At 50.1% G+C, this 16,078-nt stretch overlaps 4 protein-coding genes across 4 annotated transcripts; 2 read left to right on the top strand and 2 right to left on the bottom strand.

The window, feature by feature from the left end:
- Positions 1-2,219: 2,219 nt before the first annotated feature.
- AFUA_5G13715 (putative integral membrane protein PTH11-like) lies at positions 2,220-4,186 on the bottom strand (the record flags this gene model as incomplete). Its single annotated transcript, XM_001481467.2, has 5 exons — positions 2,220-2,461; positions 2,512-3,084; positions 3,141-3,639; positions 3,689-3,883; positions 3,950-4,186. 4 exons carry the CDS (start codon positions 4,184-4,186, stop codon positions 2,693-2,695), a joined length of 1,323 nt encoding a protein of 440 aa, XP_001481517.1. The 3' UTR covers positions 2,220-2,461; positions 2,512-2,692.
- A 562-nt stretch (positions 4,187-4,748) lies between these two features.
- Positions 4,749-7,957, top strand: AFUA_5G13710 (putative carboxylesterase). The gene is made up of 5 exons (XM_748190.2): positions 4,749-5,213; positions 5,273-5,511; positions 5,580-5,902; positions 5,955-6,269; positions 6,339-7,957. The coding sequence occupies exons 1-5, from the start codon at positions 5,071-5,073 to the stop codon at positions 7,098-7,100; spliced, it is 1,782 nt and encodes a 593-aa protein (XP_753283.1). The 5' UTR covers positions 4,749-5,070; the 3' UTR covers positions 7,101-7,957.
- Positions 7,958-12,032: 4,075 nt separating this feature from the next.
- On the top strand, positions 12,033-15,091 carry AFUA_5G13700 (uncharacterized protein; the record flags this gene model as incomplete). The annotated part of the gene is made up of 3 exons (XM_077804892.1): positions 12,033-12,523; positions 13,507-13,721; positions 14,817-15,091. 3 exons carry the CDS (start codon positions 12,033-12,035, stop codon positions 14,954-14,956), a joined length of 846 nt encoding a protein of 281 aa, XP_077661028.1. The 3' UTR covers positions 14,957-15,091.
- AFUA_5G13690 (YbjQ family protein) lies at positions 12,135-12,515 on the bottom strand (the record flags this gene model as incomplete). The annotated part of the gene is made up of 1 exon (XM_748192.1): positions 12,135-12,515. The coding sequence occupies one exon, from the start codon at positions 12,513-12,515 to the stop codon at positions 12,135-12,137; it is 381 nt and encodes a 126-aa protein (XP_753285.1).
- Positions 15,092-16,078: the final 987 nt, after the last annotated feature.

Genomic DNA, 16,078 nt, shown 5'->3' with positions numbered 1-16,078 from the left:
GCACAGCCGGTCTGTCTCTGGCGGCATCGTATAGGTGCCCATTGTGCTCCCTATCCTGTGAGCACAAAGGTAGCTGCTTCCGCAACGGCTATTGCGCTGATAAAGGACCGTTTCTCATGGTTGGCACGAAGGTGGCTGAGGGTATATGCCCGATCAGCCATACTGACGTGCGGATGTTAAAAGAGATAGTCTCGCAACCCCATGGCAGCTTTCTTCCTTCCTTCTCCGAGTGTGCAGAGATGGGAAGAGGATCTGGACGGCTCGATGCTGTATCACTGCCAGGGGATTGACTTGGGAGGTGTATGCCTCCAAAACAATTTGGCAATTGGAGCCCCCCTAACCAAAAATTAATACTTGCTCGCGACAGCAATGGCCTGCAGACCGGTCAATCACCTGGATCGCCTTGATACTGCGGCTAAACCGGCCGCCGCTTCAAGATGGCCGATAATACTCTTTACGGATCCGAGGTAGCGTGGGCTCCGAGCGGTCATCGTCTGCAACAACGGCTCCAATGGCTCGAGCTTCCCGCGGATCCCACTTTGGTGCCCTATGAAACTCTGTCTATGCTTCTCGCTTGATATGCAGAATGAGTGGTCTACCGTTCCATGAGCTTCAAAGTACGCAGGATCTTTTGTCGATATCCGAGCCCTCCAGTGTACATCTCGCAACAGTGCTTCCGCGGCCACGGGGTTGAGTAGGGGGATCCCACTCCTGGTGCCGTCGCGATCGCTCTACTTGTTACATCCACCGCGTGGATACGGTCGTTGCTTTCCTCGGCATCACGTAGCCGTTTCAGGAGTACGACACGTATGCGCTCACTCTTGACATAATTTGTAACTTGATGGAAGGGTTAATTATACCAAACTATGATAAACTAGACTATATCATGTTGGCACCATCCCAGACTCTCCCCTATACTTCATCCACAAAGGCGGACAGCTGAGGAAACAACTCCAAGCATATCAGGAGGACCATCAAAGAAAGCAGCCAAGTGGCATAGATGGGTATGAGATGCCTACCTCATCTGCCATCTGCGGGTGGAAGGGCTTGTTTACGCGCATTTTCCAAATCGGAATCCCAAGTCATATAGATCGTCATCCGAGTCATCATCTTCCTCATGATCGTATGCTGCATCCTGAATCCCCAGTAGAGTTATTCAAGTGAGGCGACGAGCATATCATCCACGTCCTCCTCTGGCGATCCCGACCCCGGTTTGGTAGATTTGGTGACTTCCGTATCTCACTCAAGGCACTTCTCCAGCAAAGCTGTTTGTTCCTTGAATACAGCGAGTTTCCTGTGGATGCTATGCTGTGAGTCCAGTCGCAAGAGAGCGCAGTCCCGGTCGGCTCAGGCGCAGTTCGCACAGGGCTGTTGACGGTTGCATTTCAGCTTGCGCTGGCGACATGCGAGGCAGGAATTAATGCGGCAGTTACGGCGTCGAGGGTGGTCAATATCTGGTTGACTCGGGCTTCTCCATGACAGGTCATACTGAGTTCTTCTTTGCGGGCTGGTTGTATTGGCCCGGATGAACTATCCAAATGTTCTTTGGGCTGCTCACCAAATGGATCAGGTGGGATGTGCCTCGCTAATCCCTTGGCTGATTAGCTGCACGCTTGTAGGGGGGATATTGGCTCATAGAATCCCATAATACAGTCCCAGGTAAGCCCTCCATATCAAGATAATACTAAAGATATATATATACATATATATATTGGGCTAGCGCAAAACATATTACAGCATAACTACCGGCCTAACTCTTTACTAGCTAGTGCGTGGCTTAAACATGATTAATACCCTAGTAGGAACCCTTACTAGTGATATTCACCACGATGATGCCACTTTAATAATATAAATCAATAACTATACGTATAGCACAGTTATGATAAGGCTTACCCCTGGAAATGAGAACTCATGCATGGCGATGACATGGTATATAGACAGAAATGACTCACTAGATATTCCAAAGGCAGATGTCACATATCTGCGTTCCCAGTCATTCCGTTTCAAAGACACTCTCTGTATGGGTGAGAGACACTAGACCTTATGGATATCCTACCTGAAGCTGTGAGAATGATAGATATACTCCAGACACTGGTGGCTGTAAGTCTGTGTTCTCTAGATAATCACATTGACTGCTATATCCCAGCATTTGTATCAGCTGCAGGGAGATTTATCCTCACGACTATCTCTATAACTAGCGCTGCTTCACTGCAACTTTACGTTTCTGGAGTAGTGTTTTCACCTGAACAAAGTGGTTTTTGAAATTGCAGCAATATCATTCCAGAATGGATATGCCCATCCTACAAGTGGAAGCCATATACTCAGTGGCCTTCCTTCTGATGGATCAACCCTGGCCTAGGGTTCAACTGACCACGCCATACTTCGTAGAGGGTCATCCTCTTCCAGCTTTGGTAGTTTGGCAGCCCACGTCTTTAAGCTAAATCATCCTCAAGATGGTTGACTAGGGTAGTTAGCAAATTCTGATCTGACTTTCGGCCATGATTTGATTACTCAACGCAAGCGCACCGATGCAAAGCTCGGGCGTAGTATCCCAGGATGAGGTTAACAGACTTTGTCTCTGGAGGCGACTGCTACCCTTGCTTTCGATCAATGTGTGTCCGGTTGCAAAGTGATATGGCCACTATGACTCCTGTCCTTTCATTTGCTCTGAGAATCCTCATGAATACACTCGCTATGAGTTTCCCATTCGTATCGGTCGCAACGGGGTCTCTTCGCCTTCGTGATGAACCTGCTGCTCGAAATACTGGTCCACTTGGATGACATTGCGACTTATCGGCTGTAACTCTGTGACCTGACTGCCCGCTTTGGTGCGAGAGGCTTCTAAGTGGTAGTCCATCGGTGCGCCGCTGCTGTGGTAGATGGGGGCCCAAGCTCGATGAGATTGCTCTGCGCCCAGATAGGGCTGGGAATTCGGGTCGCTCGTACGAGAAGGCCGTCCAGGCGCAAGCCGTTTGAGGTTCCAGAGCATGGTCACTACTGCGCGATAGATTACAGGCAGATTGGCACAGAAGATTCCGCCTAGCGGCTCCCAGGCGGAGAGGATCCCTAAGGGCACCCCATCCCCTGCATCGTTTAGACGGGTGAAGGGTTGTGGAGAGATGATAAATAGGCGGACTTACACGTAAAATCGGACGAACCCTGCGCGACTACAACAGAAAGACGGGCAGCACTAATGGCGCAAGTCCTGCGAAGGATGAGTGTGCTTCTGGCAAAGGTAAGGTAACGTGTGTGGGAAGTTACTAACGCCAATCCAATAGAGAAGAGAAAACTGAGAGCAATTTTCCGATTCCGAGACATCTGGAGCTTGAAAATGACTGGCAAAGGCATGGAAAATATCCAGATATCAGTAAGCAGGTTTGTGATGTTGGTGAAGTAGGTGAATTTTATGAGGTTGAGACATTCTCCAGGCACATCTGAGTCCCAGAATCGCGAGATGGGCCGACATTGCAGGCCCAGAAGAATTTCCATGGTTATTAGCCACAGAATCACAAACACAGCCGTGGTGAGGACCACAATGCGGAACCTTAACGTCGCGAAGATGCGATAGTACAGCGCCAACACCGCGAGTTTGGTGCTGGCAATGGCTGCATTATAGAAGTGACTGAAGATATAATTCCCCTGGTTGTGTCAATGGTATTATGCTATGATTTGGATTACGCAGATTTACCATCATGAACGTTTCGATCTGCTCATCTGAAAGGGCCGCTTTGTGACGCCCGAATCCATAGGGTGGTCCTAAGATTAGGCATGTCAATGAACTGTTGGAATCTCGCCGTCGTGGAAAGCAGAACTTCGAATACCGTAGATCAGTCCACTGACGCACACTGCGGCTCCAACGATCTGTGATCATCATGCCAAGGCCCTGTCAGAATTCAAGGTCTCACACAGACCAAGAGGGTCAGTGGCACGGATGTAGCCCGGGACTTACCGTGGCCCACACAATCAGATAGTCATCCGCACTGAGTCCTACACTGCCTGGGCCACGTAATTTGACCCAAATGCGTAGTCCAGTCATCAACAGCTCGAGAGGGATAGGGATGGAATAGGCTACTCTGACTTCGGTAACACGCGACTGCACCAGAAACGCCGCATCCTGTGCAGCCCTCCAAGATAGATGCATCGCATCCAGGAGCTGTATGTGGGAAACAAAACGCAACCGAAGCATGAGGGCGTCTGCCCATGAGAAACCCCTGGAATCCCTCAATCTATGTTGATCTTTGGCACGGCCTAGACAGAGACAAATAGAGAATAGCAATATATACGAGGATTACCAGGGCATAAGGCATATTTCATATGCGTTTCCGTCAAATTACCAGCCTTTGAGCTCTTCCCGGGTTTTATAGTAGCCGAAAAAAGCAAATATGGTGAAGTCTACTCAGCACGCACACTTCAAGGCAACGGTTGCAGACTTGCTGACACTTCCCATGAGCAGTTAGTCAGTTCTTTCGAGCTATCCCAGTGGCAGCAGCTAATCAGACACTGTCCGGCCCCATCTCATGGCTGGATTGGGCCAATCATTCCAACAGATGGATTCCTTCGGGCTATTGCTTGATCCCTGTCGATTGGACTGACTGGGCTTAGTGGCGCCCCAACAGACCGAGGGGAATGGAATCCTGGGAGTGCAGAGTGCAGAATACTGTGTACTTACTCCTAGCATTCCCGGAAATACACATCTCTGATTTATAATGGCTGGATCATACGACATTCGGAGTGTTCCAACGAGAGATTCGCATTCGGCTGTGGTCAAGGTCTGGTTCGTGTAGCTGTGGACGGGAAAGAATAAGGCATTAATAAGGGAATGGGAAATACATTGGAAGGGATAATACCATAAATCATAATTGAAGAATGTTTCCCTTAACGACGGAGTAGGGCAATACTTTTCTATCATCGTCCGAGTTATATCCGGCATTAAACCCACAGTCTCCGAAACCCCCGATCTTCCTCACCCAAGGAAGACAGGGAATATTTGATCCGTGTCCATGTTTTCCCACTCCGTTTCTCCGACTAAGCGATTTCTCATCATCTGTGTCAGCGCAGGAAGGGAACCCAATGAAAACTGATGTTTGCCTGTTGTTGGCGGCTACTCTGGCCCCCATCGTTGGTGGTTCCTCTTCTGGTCTCATTGTCCACCTCGATTATTCGTCTTATCAGGGATATCATGAGGCCTCTACCGGGTTGAATATCTGGAAGGGGTATGCGGTTACTCCTCAACCTGCCTGGAACGCAGCAAATGCTAAACTGACGTCTGCAGCATTCGGTATGCATCGCCTCCTGTCGGGCAGCTGCGATGGCAGCCTCCACGGCCTCCAGTCAAGAATAACAGTCATATCATCCCTGCCGTAGACCCACCTCCTATGTGTCCCCAATCGGGTGCTGCAGGTACTCCTGCCATCTACGGTTTCAACTCGGGACCTGGGGACGAGGATTGTCTGTTCTTGAATGTCTATGCGCCCCCTGGTGCATCCAATCTACCTGTGTTCGTTTGGATCCGTGAGTTGCTTCTCTCCTCCACCTGGCCGGCTTGCAGGTGTTCGTCCGCTGATTCCGGTGATTGACAGACGGTGGCGGCTATGGGCTGTTTGGCGCTGTGTATGACCCCAGCCCGCTCATGAATACCAACAACAATGGATTTATCACTGTGGAAATTCAATACCGTTTGGGCGCATTTGGGTTTCTTTCATCTGCCGAGGTTCACAAACAAGGCGCTCTCAACGCTGGCCTTCTCGACCAGAGATTTGCCCTGGAATGGGTGCAGCGGTACATCAGCAGGTTTGGTGGCGACCCCAAACGAGTCACCATTGGCGGCGAATCGGCGGGTGCAGGTGCGGTAATGCTGCAGTCACTGGCGTATGGAGGAGCGGAATCGAATCTGTTCCAGAATGTAAGCCTCATTACTCCATCTCGGCTCGCCTGGAACTGACCACTGTCCTCAGATTATCGCGGCGAGCCCATATTCGCCCCCCATCTATCCCTATAATGACTCCATTCCCACTGTGTACTACGAGCAGTTTGCAAAAGAGGCCGGGTGTGGCCGATCAGCATCTGCCAGATCCAAGCACAAGACGACTTTTGACTGCCTAGTTGCCGCGCCTAGTGAGACACTGCAAACTGCCAGCGGGGCTGTCTCCGCGTCTGGAATCTTTGGTACCTTCGCCTTTCTCCCCGTTGTGGATGGTGATATGATCCGTGCGCGACCATCGGTGCAGTTACTGACAGGACAAATCAGCGGTCGGCGTATCCTTGTCGGGGTAGGTTTGTTTCCTTCCTTTTTCCGGTCTGCTTCAGTCTGTTGCGAACTGGTTGACCAACTGTAATAGAATAACGCCAATGATGGAGTCCCTCTCAGCAACCCCAACATAGTCACTCGTGCTGCGTTTGACGACTATATCTCCAAGACATTCCCCCGACTGACAGCGAAGCACGTAACACGGCTGAACGTTCTCTATGGTACGGCGGACTCACAGGCAAACGACGACGGACCTCGCTTTGATACCCTAGGCACCTCCGGTCCGACTGCGAATAATCAGTCCGAAATCGCTACGGGGTTGCAACAGACAGTCTTCAATATCTACGGCGAAACCACATTTGACTGTCCGGCACAGTGGCTGGTCGAGGCCTTTGGCGGCACTTCACGCCAGGCATGGAAGTACCAGTACTCGGTCACGCCGGCATATCATGGTGCCGATCTCAACTCCTATTTCAATATGGGGGCCTCCTGGCCCAATGCTGGATTCAATCACGCTTTCCAGAAGATGTGGGGTAACTTCATCATGAATGATAGTCCGGTCATTCCTCTTGGCGACGCGACGGCCAACAACAGCCAAGCCGTCGTTCCTGTCGGACGAGATGGTCATCTGCACTGGCCGCGTTTTCGTCCAACATCTCCCTGGCAGATGGACCTCAACACCACGGGAGGCAGCGTGAGTGAGGTTGTGGTCACACCAAACTTGACCTACTACGTCCGGGAGGGAGACGACATCGTCAATCACTTCCGGTTGGCCAATGCATACTCCTGGGAAGGGGGCCGTGGACTTCGCTGCGCATTCTGGAGGGCTGTTGCAGACCGGATTGCTGTATGACGAGTCTCCTATGTCCTGGGTGATATTCTCTCGCCTTTATGGCATTGCAAACCGTTTCCTGTAACATATGTTGTACATAGTATCACAGCAAATCACGGGGGCCATGCGGAATAGAGAAGAACCTGACCGCATTCAATTCATCTCTCGTATCTAATCGTCATACTCGGATGCGTTGATGTGGATTCCAGAGCCTTGCTGAAATGCACTCTGATTCAGGCCGCCGATAATTTTCAAAGCTGCGTCCGTAATTTGTCCCCAAAGGTGGCTGGTGTCCCACAATTGCCCTAGCCTTTAACTTGACCCAGTCTTGCGTAGGTTCCGCGTCGGGCAACTCCGACACAAATGCAAAGATGAAGAGAGTCAGTGACTCCACTGACAGCTAACAAATCCCGCGACAGCTGGGCGGTTCAGCGTCGTGTGAGCATCGTGTCTCGTAGGAAGCAACGAATCGTAAAGCCGATCCAAAGACAAACAATGGTAGTGAAACAGATAATGACTTATGTCCAGTGTTGGAAAACCCCTCAATCTGTACTGACGATGACGGCACAAGCAATATCTGTCATACAATCAAGGGAAGTTGTGCGGCTCGAGCCAGGAACCGGAACAGGAATCTTGCTCTCCTCAGATCTGAGACTTATTTAACTTCCGAGACGCTGGAGGCTACAACTTGGCCGGGTCCCAGCTGCTCCTGTTGCGGACTCTTTACCGGCAGTGACTAGGAGCCACAAACACCCTAGAGGCGACTGTATAATGCAGTCTGCTCTTTCCCTCCAGATGCCCCAGCACAGTCGATTGCTTATATTGGTGCTTGGTGATCAGATCCCTACTCTAAGGAGCTGCTACCGGCATATGGGAAACATAGAATGTTAAATCAGAGTCCATTCAAAGACTTCTCCTCTGCGTATCTGCGCGTTCTCACAGCCAGGACAGTATGAATCATGGGCCCCCTAATTTTCCGCTACCAACCGTCCAGGATGACCATCCGGTCAGTCAGAACCTCCGGAGAGAAAGCGGGTTATTTGGCGAGATGCAACATTGTGGAAATGGCTCTTAAGGGTTATCGAAGGAACTGAGGACACTGCGTGATTGCTCAGAGGAGGCTTTTCATCGCCATATGATGGCTTCGATGCTTCTGTAATGATATCGTTAACACCGTCAATGAAGAGAGTAAGAACTTTGTATGTGCCGGAGATCTTGATCTCCTTGATGCGGGTACAGCATCCCCTGGTCATTCGCCTTTTCGCTGCAAGGTTCTAAAGCGGTCGGTTCGAAAGCCTCATTGACAGCGGCATGAGGCGTTAGACAAGGATCATCGTCATCAGAAATCGATGCATTATGCGGCGTTACAGAGGCTTCTTATTGCCATGACGTTGCGGCAAGTCCGGGATTCAATCGAGTCATGCGAAGTCGAAATGTCCTCGTTTATACCCTCGTCAGCATCGGGGCGTATTATGGATATTGACCGCTGTCTTCCACCTGCGACCGAAGGTCGAATTTCATCATGCGAAGCATTGCTGCGAATGAGATTGAGCAGCTGTGTGACTTTAACATCCTCTTCGTCGCGAATGGTCTCGAGTAGCCGCACGAGAAGACGGCGTCCTTTTCAAGTTCGATAAGCTTTCGTTTCAGGGATGTCTGTCGGCGTCCATCTTTGTCTTCCTCTCTCCGACATTCCGTCTTGTGTTTCACGCAATTTCCGCAGGGAGGTCCTCCCAGACACTATTTGCAGAAGTTATCAGAAACGGGAGCCGCCCTATCGTCTATCAAAAAACGAACCTTTGTTTTCCGAAGCCTGCATGCTGAGCATGACAAGGACGTGTTACGACGAGTTCGTATCGATTTCAATGTGGGTTTTGCTGGCGGTGTTTGGCCATTTAAGCTCGACGCTGGAGCCAAGTAACAAACCTTGAAGGGATCCGACATTGCGGATAGAAAATGGGTAGATCATAAGAAAGGGTGACTTTCCTCGAGAAGGATCAGTTTCTGAACAGCAAAAGACACGCGACAGATGGGGAGTCAACGTAGGAATGAATAACCCGTCCTCCACTGGCCGTGAAAGCATATGACAGCCATGGACCCAGAACAGTATCTCGTAAATCCAGCAATGAGGGCTGTGGAGCCTGAAAGGGATTGGTTGTTACGCATCTACTAGTTTCATGCTCCCAGTTCTCAGTTGCCAGCTCCAAGTTTTGAGGATGACCGACGCAATGATCTGCGAGCCACAATCCAAGGGGATAATGCACCGGATATTTCATCCATCCACCGAAAGCCATCTGAAGCTGCTAGGGGCCTTACCTTCAAGCAGTTCATTAATCTATCTCTTCCATCTATGTTGAGGCGAGGCGTGGCAAATACACTCACACATCAGCCACATTGCCACAATGATATGTCCCAGTTCTGATTCCATCTCAGTCTTCCAAAACCACAAGTCCCAATATGTTAGGCCCTCCACCGGTACATACAAACGGACGCGTTAAATTCCCACAAGTTCAACACACACACGCTGTTTCTTGGTTAGCCTCCTTAATCAAGGCGCAATGTCCGTACCGCCAAGGCGAAAGCAGACAAGAGCATGCGTGGTATGCCGGGAGAGAAAGCAAAAGGTAATTGCGAGTTCCCTGACTCAGGCCCCGAATTTTATCAGTTGATCAAAATAACACTCGTCTGACGTCTTCCGTCGATTTTCTTGAAGCGATGACTGACCAGACGCAGTGTGACAGTGGACGGCCTTGTGCACACTGTTTCGAAAATTCAATCGAATGCATCGTTGACGAAAGTAATGATCTACGACGAAAAGGGGCTCTGAAGCGCAAGGCAGCAATGATGGAGCAAGACCAAGAACTTCTGATTCAGCTTGTGAGCGCTCTTCGAGGTAGCAATGAACGCCATGTCTCACACCTTGTGAACATGATTCGGAGTCATGCTTCATTGCAAGAAATTCGCGAGTATATAACGGACCATCTGAAACTAGGTACCATCGAGGACACATCCGAAGTGACGGAGTTTCGGCGTCAAATCGGCTTTCTCCTGGACGTAGAAGGGCCAGCCTTTGAGTCACGGAAGGCACAGCGGGTCGCTCACCCTCGTTCTCTCAACGTTCCCGCTAAGCCGTGGACGGTGATCCAGTGCAACAATGCGTTTGTTTCGGAGCTCATTTCGCTGTGATTTACTTGGAATCATTCCGTGTTTCCATGTATTGACTGCGGCCTCTTCGTGCGAGACATGCGGGCAGGGAATGTGGTGTGTCAGTACTGCTCACCCTTCTTGGTGAACGCCATACTAGCTGACGCTTGCGTGAGTGATCCATTGGTGTCCTCTGTGGGTTGACGATTCTTATGACGGAACGGTAGGCACTACTGGATCATTCTCACTCCGAAAACGGGAGCTACATGAACTACAGCTCTCATTCCCTGGCTAATTGCTTTTACCAGCAAGCACAGAAGCTCCACGAGGAGGAGGGCCGACTCAGCTTGACCACCATTCAGGGATTAGCCGTTCTATGGAGATGGTAATGAAACTATAATCTGTCATCCTCGCCCACAAATTCTCTGTCTAGACTTTCTGCGTCTAACCTCTGATTAGCACGTATACGTTCGGAAACAACCATCTAGCTCGGGTGTATGAGGGTCGAATGGTTGACGCTTTACGCAACTTCTCCACTTCTAAGGCATCTGCTTCGCCAAACCCCAGCGGAAATGAGCAACAGTATGACAATGTTTGTAGCATAGCAATTTGGGGGGTATACAATATTCTTCTGTGAGTATGGGATGATCGAGTACTCATGTCAGACCGGGCGGTTCTAAGTCATTGCAACGTCTAGGGGAAATCTGATCACCTACCAGCGCCAACCACCGATTGAGGTTCCGCAATGTGCGCGTCCGCTGGTGTTCCATGTTGATGGTCTCGCCGGTGAGCAGTGGGTTCCATATCCGAATTCCCAGCCAGCTACTACAAGCCATGAGTCGTGCTTGATCAACAGTCTCTGCAACTTGACTCCGATCGTCAATGACATATGTCTATTGCTCTCCCAGGGTTGGAAGTATCTCTCTCCCGAGGTTGTAGATCAAAGTGTGGAAGCCTTGTTCAAGCGCCTTGAAGATTGGAAGGCACATGTACCGTCCTGCATGCGGTTGAGTGATACAGAAAGGTCTTCCCCGCAGGTCCTTGGCACCCAGTGAGTGTTATCAACTGGACTCTTGACAATGTTTACGTCTCACTCATTGAGTAAAGCGTATACTACCACATAATCCTGATCTCACTGTACGGCTTTTCACAGAAGTTCTGTGGAAGTGTACGAATGAGCAATACTAGTACCTTGTCAAATGCGAGAGCCCGAGCCATGCGCCTTCACGCGGCACAGGATGTAGCTCGGCTAATTGAGCTTCGTCGACGACTATGGGGCCTGGACCGTATTGCCGCGCCCGTCAGCCAATGGATAACAATCTCGCTGCTCACTCTGCTGGAGGATTTGTCTACACCAGAGAGTAAAGAGGCATTCGTCAGCCTTTGTGTTGCACTGCGTGTATCAGCCCGGCGATGGGAGTATTCAAAGGGTCTCCTCCGTCTTACGCAGCATCTCGCACTTCAGTCATGTTTGGCTTTACCTCCAGAAACCACTCCGCTGTATAGGGACTTTCAAGATTTGGAATGGGGCCCAGAGGATGATGAGAGATTTGGTGCACTGGCTCAATGGTTTCGGATGTGATCACAATGGGAAGTGCAAGACTGGATCTAAGATCTGTATCGTCAGTGATTATCAAACTCACATCACTCGTTTCCTTGATAAAGTCTCAAAACTGACAGTCTCCGGACGAGCCACTATTCAATTTTGTGTCGTATTCTTTCTCTCACGGTCTCATGGCTCATTCTGCAAGTACGCTGGAAATAGACGAAGAACCCAATAACCTATATATACCTATACAGAACCCTTTGATGATCAGGGCCCCGCAAGAAAGTCTCGACCACTATTTGCTTCAGTACTCAGGTCAAATATTGCAACATGCTTGGTCGCCAAAGACAAGGCAAGCTAGCCCATTACCCCTCAATCCTCTCCACCACACAAGCCGTCCCATACGCACACACCTGCGAACAAGCCCCAATACTCGAGACATCGAACCTCATCGCAATGAGTGCATTCCCCCCGCGCCCCATACATTCTCCGACCAGTCGCTCGACGGCCTCATTCCGCGATGTATACATCGGATTGGTGAACGGCCGGAGCTCGCCGCCCACAGACGAGCGCACGATCGCGCCGAGATCAGTGCCCCAGTTGCAGGTTCTGACGGTGAGACCGTAGACTGTTCCGAGGACTTTCGTGATTTTGTAGCCCGGGAGGTCGTTGGCCGTCGTGGTGATAACCCCGTGGGTGTCGGTGAAGCAGGAGGGGGTGTTGTCTTGGGATCCGGATGGAGGCATGATACATAGTAAGATGTTTGACTTGAGTATATACGTAAGTAATTCCTGAGACGGCTTCCTTTTATATTACTTTGAATGAGCATTTTGTCACTGAAAATCGCGCATACAAAATGGCGATCAGCCGCGCATTCACATTAGCCTAGACAATAATGGGATAGTGAAGCTAATCGCCTGATTATTTCTTAGCAGTGAATCAAGCTCATTCATGAAACGCCAAATTATTCACTAAAAGCTTGATTTTGTCTGGGAGCAAATCTACCACTTCCCCTGCTTGTTGCTCTCTTCCAGGGGTCTTGTTCGTTCAACCTGCAACATCCCACTCCTTTCAATATACTCTCCCCTTGCGGCCTGGGTGGTTGCATTTGATGATAAAGCACTGACTAGTGGAGAATTTCCCGGCTTCTCTTCTTTCATAAAGTGAGACATGCGTTGATAGCCATGTTGCGGCAAATGTCAGCTATATATCTGGCGCTTGGATCTTCTACAGCACTCCACGCTACCCTTCTTCCTATTTACTAGGTGGGCGACATCGACCACCAAGGATGCCATGACGATTTGAGGCCGTTCGTCCTATCAAGAACAATCTGCGATTCCCATACCAGTGGTCGAACGAGCGGTGCTCTAATTAATACTAGGAGCGGTCCGCAATGGTGGCCCAGTAAGCCTTTGACCTCCGAGATCCCATGGACCGGAAAAGGGAGCACTAAGATAGTCACCTCGGCGTCTAGCTTTGTGACAGCGATCTACGACGGCTCACCATGAGGGTTCCGACAGGAAGGAACAGCTGCATCGGGCTTTATGCACTGCTGAGAACCTCATCATCCCGTCGGGAGTGACTGCGCAGAAACCGCCTAGACTGGCAGCGGCAGTATTTATTCACCAGCTGAAAAGAATCAGACAACTTCAAACGGCAACGCTCTGTGAATCTCATTGGAGAAAGGTACCTTGAACAGCCACGCAGCGATGAAGCACCTCCTTGACCAAGTCGAAGCTGGCATTGCCTGCTTCCGGTTTGGGGAAAGGAGTGGAATGACTCGGTCGAAGAGCACTCATTGCTGGGTATAGCCCTGCTACTAGGGCATGGTACTGCAATCCAGGGTATCAAGACTGTTAAGGAATTTAAGAAGATGGAATCACTCATGGTCGCTGAGACCAAGCAGTGGCTGGATGCATGTGCATGCATCCAGAGCACTGACAGAACCAGAAGTGTTTCATCACACATGCTAGAACCCTTGACCCTGGTCAGCAGAGCCCGAAACATGCAGCTGGCTTTGGTTCATGCACTCAGGGTAACCAAGCCAGTGTGAACGGTGCCCGATTTGCGCGGGCATTTCGGGATGAGTGCCATGAGGAGAAGGGTAAGGGAATCACCATCAAGCTTTTTGATTATTTACACTGGAAAATGATGCTAACTTTTAGATGTTAAACAGCATACCATCTAAGACCTCACCCAGCAACGTAGCCTCCTATATGGGTCTACTGGAGGGATCTTAGTAGGCGCAGCATCCAGCGCTGCAATTTTTTACCTCTGAAAAGATAAAGCAGATGAGATGTTAGATGTGGAATATCCCATCTCAGAGGCTTATCTCACAGCCATCAAACCACTGGAATTTGCAGTGTTTAGAGAACTGGACAGCATCAGAGTCTGTAGGGACTAGGCTTTGAGGGCAGGCCAGGGGGGACAATTGCAACTCTCCAGAGTAGGCCAACGAAGGCTTCTAATCCTGCAAATCCTGACAAGCTTCCCTGGACTCTCTAAGTACAGAGAATCTTGCACTTTTACGAGATGATCTTGACTAATTAGGATGGGTTCATAATCCATCGGGGTGCCTAATCAGTGATCACCTGGACATGGTCATGGATGGGCTATCCAGGTTTTGTTATCTGTGCAGAATGATCAACGAGGGCCTCACTGACTACCAGGGCTGACCTGAGAAGTTCTTAATTATGGCCAACCATCCTGTCATAGTGTGTATTTTAACCCTGGTAAGTCCCTACTCCATTCCTAGGTAATCTGTTTTCAGTGCAATGAATCACGAGTGCTCATCTACTAGTGTCTTGCTAGGCCTTGGTAAATAGATTTCCCAATCACTCTTCTTCTGGTCTTTCACAAAGATCACTAGAGCTATGTGGATGCCTTTCAGAATCTTGACACCGGAGCTTAAGCAGAGGATAATGGCATGGGGATTCAAAGTCCAGGCATCCTCGTGTCCACCACTGGGATCATTAGGACTCGCTATACCTATACCCGTGCCTTCCAGGCTGTCCTTTTTGAGCCTGATTTTCTGCAAGGTGTCAAAGACCAGGCATTTGCCCAGATTCGCCGAATTGGCCAGAGCAGCCCCCAAACAACCTGCATTCGCTTCGTCGTGCCCGGTATGCAATATAAGCAGCAGGTCTTCACCCGCCAAGAGCACCGCAGACAGCTGAAGCGAGCATAGCACAAGATCATTAAAGCTGCCCGTCAGATTGTTGCATACTACGAGAGCTTCCCAAATTAAACCAGATCACCAGACCTTAACACACGTCTCAACTACATTGCCAAGTACTACCCTGACCCGCTCCAGCAGCGACCTGCATCCGAGGATGCCGGCACAAAAAGAGCTACCTCTGAACCCATTACACTACCATATTCAGAAGCCTGGTTGCACTCTTCACGTACATTTCAAACAACAGGCTCTACGCCCTCGGCGACCTTGATGATAGAATATCCCGGATCACCATCCACAACCGTTGCTGCGATAATACTGCTGACCCCTTCGATGGTCAATTGCAACCAGACAATAGCACTCAAACGGAAGTCATGACCTGTCGCCACACGACAGCGAATATCCACCGGAACAATACTCGCCTTCAGGGCACTGACAACGTATCTAGCCACCAAATTGCCTTCTGATCCTCCATCGACCAGCACTGCCTTGCATGTCACTGCCCGTAACTTGTTATCCGTAGTCAGGGCTTGAACATCCGCAGTGGTGTAAAAGAGTTCTGTTGAACCGGGGTCTCGAGGTTGGAAGCAATCATCATGCACCTCGTTCCTCTGGCCTGGTTGCTCGAGATGGTGAACTCGCACCCTTTTCGGGGCTTTCTGGCCCTTGTCTCTTGGGTTGAGCCTCATAAGTTTTGCGAATTCCACACGGGCCGCCGGTGCTACGTCGAGAAGCTCTGCGAGGCTTAGCTCCACTCAGGTGCCATTCATGTTTATAACGCCCCAAATTTCCGTCTGTTCTTCTTGGAGTACCGTACGTCCGCAGCCAACTACCCTCACAGGAAGGAGTAGATACTCAAGATCATACGGTTTGCGCGCGGCGGCGAGGAACGCTACCAAGAACCAGCTGCTGCGGCGAGGTTTTTGACTGCAGATTAATTGAAGGATATGAATTCATGGCTAACACTAGTGGGTTACGTCAACTTAGGCCTCTTGCAAATCTGACCGAGTCCTGTAGGATTTGATACAACCGCACCTCCATACGGTCTGTCGTGTCAAGAAACCCGAAAACCCGACCTTTACATCAAAACACGGGGGTTCCCTATGCGTACCTTTCCTTGGAAGTAGGATTATC

The sequence above is a fragment of the Aspergillus fumigatus genome, chromosome 5 (assembly GCF_000002655.1).
Source record: "Aspergillus fumigatus Af293 chromosome 5, whole genome shotgun sequence".
In the NCBI taxonomy this organism is placed as follows: domain Eukaryota; kingdom Fungi; phylum Ascomycota; class Eurotiomycetes; order Eurotiales; family Aspergillaceae; genus Aspergillus; species Aspergillus fumigatus.
Note: the sequence above shows the minus strand (reverse complement) of the source record. Positions and strands in the feature narration are given on the sequence as shown.

Bases quoted from the DNA above. Each gene is read 5' to 3' on its own strand.
- AFUA_5G13710 (XM_748190.2), top strand. From the start codon at position 5,071: ATGAAAACTGATGTTTGCCTGTTGTTGGCGGCTACTCTGGCCCCCATC. The intron at 5,214-5,272 runs GTATGCGGTTAC...TGACGTCTGCAG, and splicing joins GGGTTGAATATCTGGAAGGG to CATTCGGTATGCATCGCCTC. The intron at 6,270-6,338 runs GTAGGTTTGTTT...CAACTGTAATAG, and splicing joins GTCGGCGTATCCTTGTCGGG to AATAACGCCAATGATGGAGT.